This window comes from Panthera onca, chromosome D3, assembly GCF_046562875.1.
Source record: "Panthera onca isolate mPanOnc1 chromosome D3, mPanOnc1 haplotype 2, whole genome shotgun sequence".
Taxonomy (NCBI): Eukaryota; Metazoa; Chordata; class Mammalia; order Carnivora; family Felidae; genus Panthera; species Panthera onca.
Window position 1 is genome coordinate 21,839,312 of NC_138350.1, and position 14,409 is coordinate 21,853,720.

A 14,409-nucleotide genomic window follows, 5' to 3' on the forward strand; every position below is an offset into this window, starting at 1 on the left:
TGGAAGATAGGGTAGTAGAAATCATCCAAGTTCAACAGCCAAAAGAAAAAAGACTTAAAAAATGAGGCTAATTTAAGGGACCAAAGAGACAACATCAAGCATAACAACATTCACATTATAGGGGTCCCAGAAGAGAGGGAAAGGGGCAAGAACATTTATTTGAAAAAATAATAGCTAAAAACTTCCCTAACCTGAGGAAAGAAACAGATATCCAGGTCCAGGAAGCACAGAGCTGTGAACCCAAAGAAGATGAACCCACAGAGGTTTACAACAAGACAAGTAATGATTAAAATTTCCAAAACTAAAGATACAGATTGAATCTTAACAGCAGCAAGAGGAAAGCAACTAGTTATATACAAAGGAATACCCAAAAGACTATCAGCTGATTTTTCAGCACAAATTCTGCAGGCTAGAAGGGAGTAACCAGATATATTCAAAAGTGCTAAAAGGGGGCACCTGGATGACTCAGTTGGTTAAGCCTCTGACTTCGGCTTAGGTCATGATCTCCTGGCTCATGAATTTGAGCCCTGCGTCAGGTTCTCTGCTGTCAACACAGAGCACACTTTGTATCCTCTGTCCCCCTCTCTCTACCCACACCCCCTGCTCGCTCTCTCTCAAAAACAAAAAAAATTACAAATATTTGGGGGAGAGGGGCAGTGCCTGAGTGGCTTAGTCAGTTAAGCATCCAACTTTGGCTCAGGTCATGATCTCACAATTCTTGAGTTCGAGCCCCGCATTGGGCCCTGTGCTGACAGCTCAGAGCCTGGAGCCTGCTTCAGATTCTGTGTCTCCCTCTCTCTGCCCCTGACCTCGCTCATGCTCACTCTTTCTTTCTCTCTCTCTCTCAAAAATGAATAAACATTTTTTTAAAATCTTAAAAAAAAAAAAAAAAAAACCCAAAGCCTATCTATATGCTGCCTATCTGAGACTCATTTCAAACCTAAAGACACAAACTGAAAATGAAGGGATAGAAAACTACAAAATAGGCTTTAAATCAAAGACTGTAAGAAAAGACAAAGAAGGGCTTTACATAATGATAAGGGGATCAATTCAGCAAGAGGATATAACAATTGTAAATACCAATGCACCCAACCTAGGAGCGCCTAAATATATAAGGCAAATATTAAGACATAAAGGGAGAAATTGATGGTAAATACAATAATGGGGGACTTTGACACCCGACATACCTCAATAGATAACTCAGACAGAAAATCAGTAAGGCCCAGAAAGGCATAGATGGAGTAGGTAGGAGGGACTCTCAGGACAGGGAGAGCTACAGAAATGCAGAACAAGGCTAAGGGTACCATGGAGGAAAGGATGCCAGAAGACTCCTTTGAAGTTTGTTCCTACTCAGAGGAGTGTACTTCCCCTCTAAGGGCAAGAGTTCTGCCTGCCCAAGGCCATGGTCAGGAGTTTTATAGGCATGGGCTCCACTCCTCCACCTGTCAGACATGCTGCCTGACCCCACTTCTCTGCTCTCCATGGGGTACAGGGCCAGCTCTGCATGCATAGAGGGACGGCCAGGCAAGGCAGCGTATGGCAAAATACTGCCTTAGGGGCAGGGGAGACACCACAAACTGGCCAGGGAGTCGCCTCTGCTGCCTCTTCTTTTCCAGGATAGGCATACATTTGGAGGTTTGTGTTTGGGAAATTCAGGAATCACCCACTGCACATCCAGACACCAGCCTGAATGCAGGGAAGGCGGCCAGAGCCCTGAAGGCGAGGGGCCAGCCAGCACTACTTGACCACTCACCCAGCCCTCACCTGTCGTGGGAGTGAGGTTGTCCATCTCTGAAAGACTCCCAGAAGCCCAGGGAAGAGTTCCCACCCTAGCCAGAAATCCTGTCCCTGGCAACACTCCAAACCATAGTGGCTGAATATGAAGTGTTTCGTGTTGAGGACCCCCTGGCTGGAGATGGCCAGGAGTCTCTACCACCTGTGGAAACACCTGACATATTTCTCTCCTCTCTCTGGTTTGGCAGAGGAGACATGCCATTGCCTTGGAGCAGGGCAGTCTGCATGGAAAACAAACAGGATTCCTGCCTCCTCCAACTTTGGACTACACTGGAAAGCTGGTAAGGTGTGGAGAGTCAGTCAGAGTAGACGTTCAATGCGAGCTGCAGGGCAGCTACAATTTGTAAGACATGATCTGTTTCCTCACAGAACAACAGCCTTGTGGGTTGATTGAACAAACATCCCACAGATGAGAAATTAAAGCAGGGTAGGGTGGTCAAGGCCACTCTCTAAATAAGCAATTAAGGGGGCTACAACACAGGTCTCACCATCCCCGGATCAGGGCAGCCTAGGGCTGCACACACACAGACACTAAGCTCTAGCTTCTTCAGGCTAAGAGTTGTCTCGACCCCTGAGTTGTCGGTGTCTGCTGCCAGTGATCTTAAATGCAGATTTGTCTTTGTGCTAGAGGTAGAAGTCTTAGAGTTGAGTGAGGGAGCTCCTCCTCAGAAATTTAGTAAATTTTAGTGAGTAGCTAATTCCTTCTTGCAACATGTACTCCTTTGTGCATAATGTAATACAGTTCTGGGTTTTGGAAATACATAGTCCTGGTGTAATAGTACTAGTACTTTAAAGGTCCCTTTGGAATTGCTCCTAAGCCTTCTTTACTCTGATTTAGGCCTTTTATCTTGCACATGGCCTCTTACCGTTCTTCCCACTTCATCCTCCTAGCTCTCACTCCCAGCTGGCCCTAAGGAGAGACTGGGTAGGGCAGTAGTTGGGAGTGTGGCCTCTGGAGGCAGAGGGCCCAGTCTCAAACCATAGTTCTGCTGCTTATTTGTTGTGTGACTTTGGGCCAGGGCCTTCACAATGCTGGCTCGTTTGCCTTACTTTCTAATGAGGATATAATAGTACTGACTTCACCAAGTTGATAGAATTACATGTGTCCATCCAAGTACTTAAACAGTGACTGACCCATAATAAAACCTTAACTATTTTCATTTTGTTCAGTTCTCTGTTCAGAAACCTCAAATAGTTATAGAATGGAGACCAGTGTTTAACCTGAAATAGACTTTCTTGGCCTATTTAAATGGTATTTCCTCACTTATTAATCCATGCACTCCAGCTCACTCAGTTCCCCAAACCTGCCCTCCTGTCTTGGCTCCTGCTGACCCAATATTGCCATCAGTTGAAATCACTGCTGCCCCTCAAGGGCAGGCTCTCTGGTCAGACATGTCGATGGGCTTTTTTCCTCCTTTGAGCCATATTTAAGTAGTCAATATCCAGCTTCCTCCAGTTGTAGAGGAAATCAAAAGTCCTCAGACGTGAAAAATATTCTCCAAACAACTGACCATTTAAAAAATTACTTTCCATTTAGACATTGTTAAATCACAAAAATTCAACTGAGTAACTTTAAAGATCAAATTGGCATGATTCAATGACTCATGAGTTAGGCAGCATCCCATCCAGCAATAGAAAGGAGCTCTGAAGGGCCATACAAAATGCAAAGTTTTTAAAAGGCAGAAATGGGGGTGGGGAAAGGGGAATTATTAGTGAAGAATGCATTGTTCCAGGAAGGTAGCCTATCTAACAGGAACGGAAGGGGTCTATCAAGTGGTTTATCTCACTAGTGCCGACTAGGTACCATGATGACTGGTTAAAGGTTATACCTCAGGAGTTGAAGGTGCAGTTGGGTTAGTTATTAAGCTGTGATTTGCTAACATGGGGCTTAGCACAAGTGACTCCACTTGGGGCCAGTTGTCTCTTTTTAAACATCTCTCTGCTTAACACCCTCCACCCAGCATAGTCCATCTCTCCCATCTCGTGCTTAGGATTGTAAGGGGTCAGAAACTTCTGACACTAATACAACACAATGGTGCTGAAGTACGATTTAAGTTTTAAAGCCTAGAATTTCATAAAGTTACAAAGGTATTGATGGAAACTGCTCAAAGATTGCAGTCATTGGCAGATGAGGATCTGAGAGGCCCATTAACACATGAAGAGCTTCATGGAACCAATTAGGTACTTCATGGGTATGGCTAGAGGATCAGAGAGCTAACAGATTAAGAGAGGCCTTAAGGAAAACTGAGGAGGCCCTTGACTAACTTTTCAAAACTGACTGCCCTGTGGGAATGGTGTCTGTTTTATTATGCAGTCATATAAAGTTTAGGAAGGAAATATACATAAAATGATTCTAAGAATTAGCCCGTAATTGCAATTGCACTTTGTTAAGAGATACTAGTTTTAGTAGTTTCGTTTTGCAGTTAGTTCCAATCAAACCTTTTTCACTATTTATATATGCAACTCTGGTCTCCACTTTAAGTAGGTTGACTCAAAGGGGATTTTTCAGTTCTTTTTGGATAATAAGCACCTTTTAACTTATTTTTATCTGCCTTATCTTCCCTAACAGACGGCACACTCCTAGGGCAAACAGTGCTGAGACAAACAGAAATGCCATGTCATCATCTCATGGGACAGTGGGGGTGGATATGTGTGAGTCACCAGTGAAGCCTGTGCAGACCCATAACCCTCAATTATTTGTTAAATGAAGGAGTCCTGGTGTATCCAGAGCTGTTGAAAGCAAAGACCCTCAGTGAGGGTCCCCAGCAATGAGGGGTGACTAGATGACCTCAGATCCCAGGCTGTTGCCCTCAGGTCCATCCAGGTTTTTCAGGCATTGGCCGTGATCTCCAAAAATCTGGAGTGCTTGCAGGACAGGACTGGGTGGAGGACACAAGAATGACAAGGATGATCAAGGATGCTCAGGTAAGGAGAGGCAGAGGCCCCAGCTGGCCTCCTCCCCTCAAGCTGTTAAAGCGGCTCTCGGTGCTCTGGTTCATTCCTGCTTGGTATGGTTCAGAATTTTTTAAGAGTGAGCTTCATAACCAGACTGAATGATGGAGCTTTTCCCAGTCCAAGGGAGGGTGTCTGGAAAGAGGTTAACCTCCTCCTTGGGAGTGGAGGAGGGAAGGACAGATTGGCACCAATGTTCACCCCAGCTCCAGGCACTGACTGCTCTGTAAGGAACCACCAAACCTAGCAGTGGAAAAGAGCAAGGTCAGGTGCTGCAAGGCCTTTCCGTTCAGCCCTCCTTTCACTGACCAGATTGGGTTAGCAGAGCCCTCAGGCCCGAGACAGTCCTGAAGTTAATGCCTCAGAACTGCATGGGGATGGGTGGAGGGCAGTGTACATGTGAGGCATGGCCTTGAACACATCTCTGGTGGGAACACCTGATGTGCTAGCAGTTTCTTCAAGCTCCTGGGAACATGGCCTTTGCTGCATCCCTGGCAGACTCATAGGGAGCTGTGGTTAATAAAGTGTCTCCATTTTAAATACCTTGATTTGTAAGTCTCCAAGGAAGCATGCATGAAAGGAGGGCAGAGAACTGTACCTCAGGAATACCAATATTTAGGAAGCAGGGAGAGGACTGTCAGGAAAAGCCCCTGAAGGCCAATTGAAGAGGTGTAAGAGTCAGCAGAAGGTTTATTAAGGTTACCCTGTTGTAAAGTGCTTTGAGAAGGAATGCTTTGGGGCAGGGTCTGGGGTGTATGGCTAGTACTTGGGGACATCTGAGAACAGTGTTAGAGGGGCAATAGGAGCTTCTGAGCTGGTTGATCAAGTCAGATGAAAAATCATATCCTTGAGGTGCCAAAGGAGGGAGGTCACGTCCCAAAGGCTGACAGGGAGGGACCTCAAGAGTGGGAGCTGCCCCCAGTCAAGAATGTATGCTAGTGGGTACCACCTTCTGGGTGACTTGAAAGAACCTGCAGTTCTAGGGACTGACCTTCCAAATGGCAACAAAGTACAACAGGGGAACCATTTACAACTAACACTCATCTATTTTAACTTGCGTGACAAAGCCTTAATATGTTCGGCTACCTTGGGCTCCATTAGCATTGGAGATGGCAGGGAGGATCATATGAATGCAAGGTCTTCACTTCCTTTTCCAACCACAGACTCTAGGATCTTCATGGTGGCTCTCTTGCTAGATAGAGCACACAGCCTGGGCCCAGGCCTCTGCCTCAGACATCTACGCTACAGAGGTAAGGGCCACCTGGCTCTGCCTCCCCTGTTCCTCAGCCTGGAGAGTGGGTCTATATCTTGCAGTTCGGTGTGTAATCTGGCACCTCAGCAAAGTGAGGCCACCTCAGTCTCCACAGGGCACAGGAGTTCTTAGCTGCCACCTCCTCAAACCCAACAAGCAGTTTCTTTCTGACCCCCTTTCATTGCTTTTATATAATTTTAAAGCATCAGTACACCTGCAGACCCGCCTCCATTAAAAAAATTTTAATCCTTTAATAAAGTACATACATGAACTTAAGTCTTTGAGTAGTGATACATTTGTAATTTATTGTAAAACTCAGATCAGAATGCTTCAAAGTCAAAATTTTATCTCTGTAAGGTGGAGGACATGAGGTGGGGCCAACTGTCTTCTAGTTTTAAGATATGGTAAAATAGAATGTCTGCCAGCTGCCAAAAGCCAGAGACAGAAATGCCATCTCATCTCATGAACAGTGGGGAGGGGAACATTTACTTAACACCCACCTTCAACCTCCTCTTCTGGCAAGTGCTCTGCTCTAGATGAGGAAATGCTCAGTTCCTCACCCACCCACCGGCGTCTCAGCTGGTGCTGCGGGCCTGGGATTCCAAACCCAGGTTCTCTCCACCAAACTAGTGGTTTTGAAACTGGCTCTTGTGGCTGTGCTTCAGGGGATCCCTGAAAACACTTCAAAGATCATATTAAATATTAAAAATCATCTCTAATATGTACACCCAACGATAAAACACATTAGCTTAGACTGCCTGAGACCTCACAATAAGGTGTCTGTAGCTGCCTCTGTGTAGGCTTCTCCTAGGTCAGCGATGCAGAGGGTGCTAGCCTGGTACCTGGATCACCATGCCCAGCTGCAACTCAATGCTAGTGGCTCTCACTGTAGAATAACTTGAGTGCTTATTTATAATCGTTGGGTGTTTCTTACTAATCTATGGAGGATAAGGATTGAAAGCAGGTATTGAATATTCTCCCCTATTAATCCTTTTTTTCAAGCATCTACTTCACTTTTGTCAATAACCAGAGATTGCAGGCAAGCTGTGACTATTACCATTTGCAGCCACTTACCTATTTACAGTAAGGATTTTTTTCCTGTATCCTACAAAGTCAGAAATAAATTGGAGGCTGAGACCGTTCACAACTAACCCATTTGCAGTAGTAAAAAGGCACCCCTCCTCCATCCCACTAATTTAAGACAATGTCACTACTTAGTTCAGGCTACTGTTATATATTTGGAAGGTTAAAAACAAAAGCAATGATTATAATACCAAAACCTTTTAATTTTGGTTAGGAGGGAGTAGAAGGCTCCCAGTTTTAAGCCTTTTGGTATCAACTACTAAGCTCTTCTGTGAGATTTTTGGCTTGGCTAGCTCAAAGATAAGCAGGTTAAAATAGCTATCTAAGGCTGTCTTCTGGAAGCCCAAGAGCACTGGAAGGTGGTGGAGGTGGAGTCAGGCAAGGTTTCCTATTCAGATTTTGTTGTTAATTCATTGACAACCTTCAGTCTTTACCACTCCCTGAGGGTCACTTTCCCTCAATGAAAAAACCAGGACTTTGAATTAAATCGATCACTTTCAGACTTTTATTTTAAGCACCAAAACCTTTCTTCAAATCATATCTTACTTGTAAGTCTAATACTTGAATGGGCCTGGGGGCTCCCTCCCCACAAAACAGTGCAAAAACCACAAAACTACATGATCTATAAGGCCCCTTCCACCTGTAAATGTCAGGATTTCAAGTCCCTTACCTCCAAAACACAAACGCTGACCCCTGCTGTCCCTTCCTGGCCAGGCCCCTCCCTCCTCTCCTGGACCAACTAAGGGGCCTAGTTGACTCATCCCCAGCACCTAATACACTGGTCATAGCACTGACTAGAGAACCACAGTGGCAGCCGGAATCCAGGGGCTGAACAACCGTTTGTGGGTGAAAATGACAAATTTATTTCGTTTACATGGTCACTGAGGCTACAGCAAAATCAACAGTTACAATAGGCAAGCACTACTGTCTGCAGCAACACACAGCACATTTCTTAAACAGCATCCGAGCCTCACAGGTTACGTTTGCATAAAAAAAAAAAGATGTATGAACCAATCAGGAAGCAGTTAAAGGCCCATTTTAAATGCCAATGCAAAACAAATTTCACTGGAAATACAATTAAATGCAACTGCCAGGAGCACTGTAAGAAAAGGTGACCCAAATTGGGCGGGAGAGAAAAGACGGAAGTGGTAAATAAAATACAATAGCAAAAACCTTGTGATTCCTGTTGGGGGCTGGGAGGGTCCTTCCCCTCATGCCTCTGAACGTGGGCCTAGCTTAGAAGAGGCCTGTTCCACCGGGGAGGCAGCTGGTACCTGTGCAAAATGTGCAGATGGTGAACTGCATACAGAGGAGAGGAACAAAGTGTCAGTGTGGTTATGTGCTGGAGACAGCGGACCTTGTGTTTTAAGAATCAAAGGCTTAAAAAAAATAAAAAAAAAAAAAAAAAAAAAAGAATCAAAGGCTTAGGAGGGTCACCTCTTACAGCTAGAAGCGTCTCAAACATTCTAGGCCGGCCCTCACGATACCTTGTCAGTAACCTCAACTTAGGACAAATGTTCTTAGAAAATGTGACTAGAAATTAAATCCTAGGATTCCTGCCATGTCACTCAAAACTGCAAACGGAGAGTCAGTCACTGCTCCACAACCTAGGGCTCATTTTCAACTGCTGTTAGCCTATCCTCACCAAATTCAATTGGATACAGGTGCAGCCCGTGGGTCAGATCACTTGAACGGGCACTAGCTAAATGAATTCCTGCAACAGCACCTTCAAATCCGCCCTCATGCTTAAAAGATCAGTAGAGGTCAGGGCTAGAGTTAACAACTTCAGCAAACACAGAATCTCCCAGCCTCATGCACAGCAGCTAAAGTCTATCGGCCATTTCAATAGCCTGTAATCTTATTCTAGGGTGTACCCTCGATTCCCATTTCAGCATTTTTTAATAGCTGGATATTCTTTAACAGGTCTTCTGGCACCATTTTGTTCATTGTCTGTCAAATCTGCCACAGCTTTTTAAGTCTTAGAATATACTTTGCTAACATAGAAATGAATAGTGAACATAATAGCAAAGTAAAGAAAAATTTTTCTGTACATCCTCACTAGAAAATCCCAGTGGATTAAGGCAGCCCTATCATCTTTTGGACTGAGATTAAGGCCAGAGTCTGGAAAGAAGGGGAAAACTGAGAAAATGCCAGGATAAGAAAGTTCGGAGGAGGACATCCTGGCAGCTCAAGATCACTGTTTAGTCCCCCATTGCTTCACACCAAATTCCTCCATGTGGGGGCCTCAGAAAGCCAGCCTTGCCCTTGGAAAACCACCTCTGTCAGCACCTGGCCATCTCCCACGTCACTTCCTTGCCTGAGATGCACACTGTGCAGGTCTTCTCAGCACGCTGACTCTTCATCCTCCCACCCCCAGCAGCTCCACATCTATGGGCCCCTGACAGCCTTGCTAGGTTCTGCTAGTGTTTTAACTGGCAGAGGGCTGAACCCTTAGAGATTAGAAACAGGAGCTGTGTGTGGACAGACATTGGCTAGGACACACTCATTTTTACAGTCTGAATATGGCCCTCCCGATAGCAGCTGAAGTGGCACCTTCTCCTTCCAGAGAGCAGGCTAATTCTCAAACACCCGCTGGATGACACTCTCAGCTTTCAGACTAGTATCATTTGAGCTGTTTATATACTTCGTGTTCATGTACTTTAGGCAGAGAATACATCCAGAAAGTGACCCTGGAAAGCCTGCCCCAGAGTGGAGGCCCTCAGGGAGGCCCAGAGCTGGGCACTAATCATACCCACCTTCCCTAGGGAGGAACTGCTTACTGTAGCTCTCCCACAGACCTGTGGGATGGGAAGAATGCCCCGTGGTGATGCAGGAGAAAGAAAATCCACCTCTGTGAAGAGCAAGAACTAGTCAAGAAGGGACTAGATGCTAGGGTCTTGCTTGGCGGGTTGCAGATCTAAAGAGAAGTTCAGCCCTCTCTACGGAGGGAGGAAGGGGACCTACAGTAGGCACATAATCCAATCACATCCGTTTCAGCTTCTGCCCCCCAAGGGCTCTCTGCTCTCCCATATGCTCTCATCCAAGAACAGACAGAAGTATTTCCAGCCACCTCCCCCTGCCCCAAGTCTTCCACACTCCACTGCATGCAGGGCTCTGTGCTTAACCACTGCTGCAGGTGCAGCTGGTGCTCCCCGGGTGTGGTGGGGTTAAGGAGCCAGAGCACAGGCTGCCCTGCGATCCATCAATCATCAGCAGTGACAGCGGGGGGAGGGGCGCACGTGGGGAGAAGAGCCTAGAGACCAGAGGTAGTTTTATTTACTATTGATGCTCACTTCTCCAGATGAGAAAGAACCCCTGGTGTTAAGATGCCCAACTGCTTTGCCTTCTTAGTTTTGGAGATGTTAGGGACAAAACCATCAAGGAAATGCATTTCAGTGCATGGGCATTGTGCTGCGGCTCCTTCCAAAGGTCCAGAGTAGAACAGAAACCTGTAGTTTTCCTTCGCCAAAGTTCAGTTTCCCGGCAGCACCTCCGATTGCTGCTGTTTAAGAAGGAAAAGGGATGAAGAGGGAATAAATCACAGGGCAAAGAATTGGAACGTGTTAGCAAATGCTACCATGCGGAACACTAAACTTTATTCACTTTATTTATATATTTAACAGTTCTAAAGTATTTACTTCTTGCTTTGACAAAAAAATGAAAAATATAGGAGCGCTGACTGACTCCTCTTTAGGAGAAAAGGGTTATATGTACAGCTACGGAGAGTTACGGTTCCTCCTTTACATACAAAGAAAAATATTAATAAAAAAGTGCTTCATTGATCGAAAAGGGCTAAGAGCTGCAAGCATTTATTCACACTGTACATCAGACCCAAGAAACCCGTATCATAACCTCTTGGCACCTGTCACTAGAACTGCACAATCTCAATTAGACTGACTTCTCCCTACCTGCAAGGCCAGACCACACAGAGTGCGGAGAAGAACTACACCCTGTTTCACTGAATTCAAACTCCGAGCGAGCAACCTGCTGCAACTGGGAAGTCAGGGACGTGCTCAGATGCTCTTGGCTTTGCCTGGACTGACAGCTCCAAGGAAGGCTCTGGGCCACGTCTTAACCACACAGAGGCACACACAGGAGCCACCTTCCTGAGACAACTTCCCTTGGCCAGGGAATTGCTTCCAGAGGGTAAAAGAGTTCCCTGGCCTCACCCCCACCCACTCACCACAATCCGCCATTACCACTTAGCAGCTTTTAGCAGAGCCAAGCATGGCCCCTCCCTTGAGAGGGAGGGCAGGCACAAAACATGGATGCCAAGATTACAAAGCACAAACCTATAAACTCCTCTCCACCCTTCCCCACACTCACCTCTACCACAAATATTCTTGATTTAAGGCTCTTTTTGGACCACATCAAAGCTTACTGAGGAAAGGTACCCCAAATCTCCTACAGGCTGTGTCACTTCTCTAAAGAACCCTGCAGAGTCACCAAGTGGCCCCTCACTGCTGGCCAGCAGCACAGGAACAGGGCAGGGGGACTGCTAGGGCCTTCCCACTGCCCCAGGAAGGGAAGGAGAAGGAAGGCTGATTGTATGGGACATACTCCCTTTTCCAGATGCTTGCACTCTGAAAAGCTGATTCTACCCCTTAAGGAGGAGATCCATGATTTGTTTGGTTTGGGAATGGGAAATTTTTGGAACCCTGAGTCTGGATTTCCCTGTGCTGGTCAAGGAAAAGAGATTGTTTTGGGGGACCAGGCCCCGGCAGGGGCTTCTAGGTGCACCCGGGCTCAGGGAAGGCTTTGGCCTTGGCCATGGCAGCAGGACCACTGCACTCTGGCCAGTCTGTACTCCTATGCCTGAGGGTGGGAAGCACTACACAGCCTGGCTGAGGGAGGCATACTCATGACAGCGAAGGGAACCCTAAACCATCTGGGTCGAGTTAAAAACAGAATCCCATGAGAGAGAGAACAATGCTGGCCACCCCGATTCCCAGGCCCTCTCGCTTGCCTCAGGACAACAAACACCTTCCTTCCCCAAAGCGAGGCTCAGAAGGGTTACGTTTTATTATGTGCCCCTCCCTCCAAATGCCAATCCCATTTATCTGTGAGGTGGAACTGGCCCGGCTCCTGTGAGGAGGCAGAGGGCACTTGGGACAGTCTGTTAGGAAGATGCTTCAGCCTCCTCAGCAGCACAGGTTTTTCCAATCAGCTCTGATGTGACAATGGCACAAGGAATGGTCACAAACAACAGCCCCAGCTTTCTTCCCCACTAGCTCAGGCCTCCACTCCTGACTCTGACCAGCCTCTCTCCGTCCTGAGGAACCAAGCCAACCCTCAGCATCATGGGACAACAGGTGGCTCAACAGTCACAGAGGGCTGGCAACCTCTGGTCTTCCATTTAAAAAAAAAAAAAAATTTTTTTTTTTTTTTTTTTTTTTTTTTTTTTTAAGACAACCAGCAGACTTTCTTTCTTGGAAGCAGAGGAAGGATGGAAAAGGGAGAGGGAAAAAAACAAAACAGGAAATAAAAATCAATCTACAGTCCAGTGGTACATCCCAAATTTCTGTCACTCTGCACAGGTGGTTTCATGCCCCCATTCCAAAGTGCACGGGCCTCTCGGTCTGCCCAGGCTGTGGGCCTGTCAGAGGAACAGCAGCTTGGCCTCTGCCCGCCCCAGGTCACTGAGCTTCAGTTTGAAGTGGCAGCAATGGGCTTATCCAGTTCAAGGTCAATGCTGGAGCTTGTGGGATGTAGGCTGCTATAGCAAGACTTGCACACTCGACTGGGTTCAAAGAGCTGCTGGCTGGGAACTGGAACCTTCTGATTACAACAACTGGAGCAGAACACATTCCCACAATTCCTTGAGATGAGAAGAAGAAACAAAACAATGTTAGTTTCAGTAGCAGATATGGTGTAGGGAAACCAACTTCAGAAGACAGGACTTTGTTGTACGTCCTTCGGATGTGCTAGAGACTCCTCCAACAATGAACTGTTCATTTGTCTAGCCCAGGAACAAGCCAAGCAGAGAGGGGGGGATCCCTACCTAGCATAGTCGCACACCACTGTGACTTTAGGGCCAAGGACAGTTGGCTGCCTCACCATTATGGCTCAAGATTACCAGGTGCACAGGAAGATGTTCAAGAGAGATCCATGAGAACAAAAGGGCCCAGGGCAGGAGTAGCTGCTAGCTCACTGGGTAAGTTCTGGCCCAGAAAACCCACTTGGCCACACCCACCTGGGCAATGGCCTTTGTGTAACTTGTGGTCACAGAGAGGCCAGAGTCCAATGGAACTACCTCCGAGCCCCTCAGAGGAGACAAACTACCAAGCCCAGCCGGGGAGTGAGGAGCCTTGCCCAACGGGCTACTCCTCCAGAGGCTCGGAGGCAGAGTCATGGAGAATAGACTATTGTCACCAAGGACTGCCCTGCTGCCAGCATGCAAAGCCAGAAGACAAGCAACCAGTGACGCATGCTCAGGGTGAAAGGACAAGAGCACAGATGAACACACGTGCACAAACACCCCCCTTATTAGATAGGTGTCAGTCAATTATGGCTCACTCCCCTGCCTCCGTGCATCTCCAGGGAATATCAGAGCTCCACCCAAAGGCCTGACTGTACCCAGGCCCCTCTCTCCTCCTCCACTTGAAAGCCCAGCTCTGATGTGCCTGTGCAGCACAGGTGCACATCCAAACAGCTACCCTTCACAGCTAAGAGGAAAGGGACTGGCAGAGGATGAGTTTCTGCCCACCTTACAACCCCACTCTGCTAGGAACTTAAGTACAAATCAATCTCAATAAAACCAAGAACGGGAGACTTCAAGGAGCCTTAAGTCGCCCACCAAAGACTTGGGGAAAACAGCTGAAGGGAAATCCTCCTCCTCCTCGGCCAGCATCACTCACTACCTTTTCATTTATGCTCCTCAGAATGCAAACCCACTGCTGGATTAAGGACCACCTGGACACAGAGGAGAAAATACTAAATACCCTTTGCAGACCAAAAACAAACAAACAAAAAACCACAAAAGGAGAAGGCTATACATGGGGCAATGGAAGGACAGAGAACCAAAACAAACACACACAACTTCATCTTCTAGAACACAGTAAGCACTCACGTTTCTGAAAAACATGAGTCAGCAAGAACCTGTGGTTACACAAAAAAACTACCTAAATCTATTTCTGAACATCTACATTTATTTATCATACCTGTTGGAGTTCATCCTGACATGAATTTCATCAGTTAAGCTTTTCTATCTGGTTTCTTTCAGGGGATCCTAACAGACCCTAAGTGGAACCTCCCACTAAAGCCTTCCATGCTAAAACAGTTCTCTGGGAAGACCACCTCTGTTCAGTCTCACTCTCTTTTTAAAAAGC

The 14,409-nt window shown here is 46.6% G+C and overlaps 1 protein-coding gene and 2 long non-coding RNA genes across 15 annotated transcripts in view; 2 read left to right on the forward strand and 1 right to left on the reverse strand.

Annotated features, from left to right (window-relative positions):
• LOC145712972 (uncharacterized) overlaps positions 1-6,274 on the forward strand; it is a 60,077-nt gene extending 53,803 nt beyond the window's left edge. The window contains exons 4-5 of one of the 2 annotated variants that reach the window (XR_014135860.1): positions 1,983-2,075; positions 4,364-6,274. This is a non-coding gene — a long non-coding RNA (uncharacterized LOC145712972). Of the gene's footprint in view, positions 1-1,982 lie in introns of both variants that reach the window. The other variant, XR_014135859.1, reaches the window with a different exon arrangement.
• Positions 6,275-6,432: 158 nt separating this feature from the next.
• LOC144613886 (uncharacterized) lies at positions 6,433-11,656 on the forward strand. Its single transcript, XR_013551330.2, has 2 exons — positions 6,433-8,459; positions 8,504-11,656. It is a non-coding gene; the product is annotated as an uncharacterized LOC144613886 (long non-coding RNA).
• Positions 8,493-14,409, reverse strand: part of MTMR3 (myotubularin related protein 3) — a 148,086-nt gene continuing 142,169 nt past the window's right edge. For all 12 annotated transcript variants that reach the window (XM_060612765.3, XM_060612764.3, XM_060612763.3 and 9 more), the window contains one exon: positions 8,493-12,899. In XM_060612765.3, the coding sequence (XP_060468748.1) occupies positions 12,728-12,899 (172 nt within the window). In that variant the 3' untranslated portion in view covers positions 8,493-12,727. The remainder of the gene's footprint in view (positions 12,900-14,409) is intronic.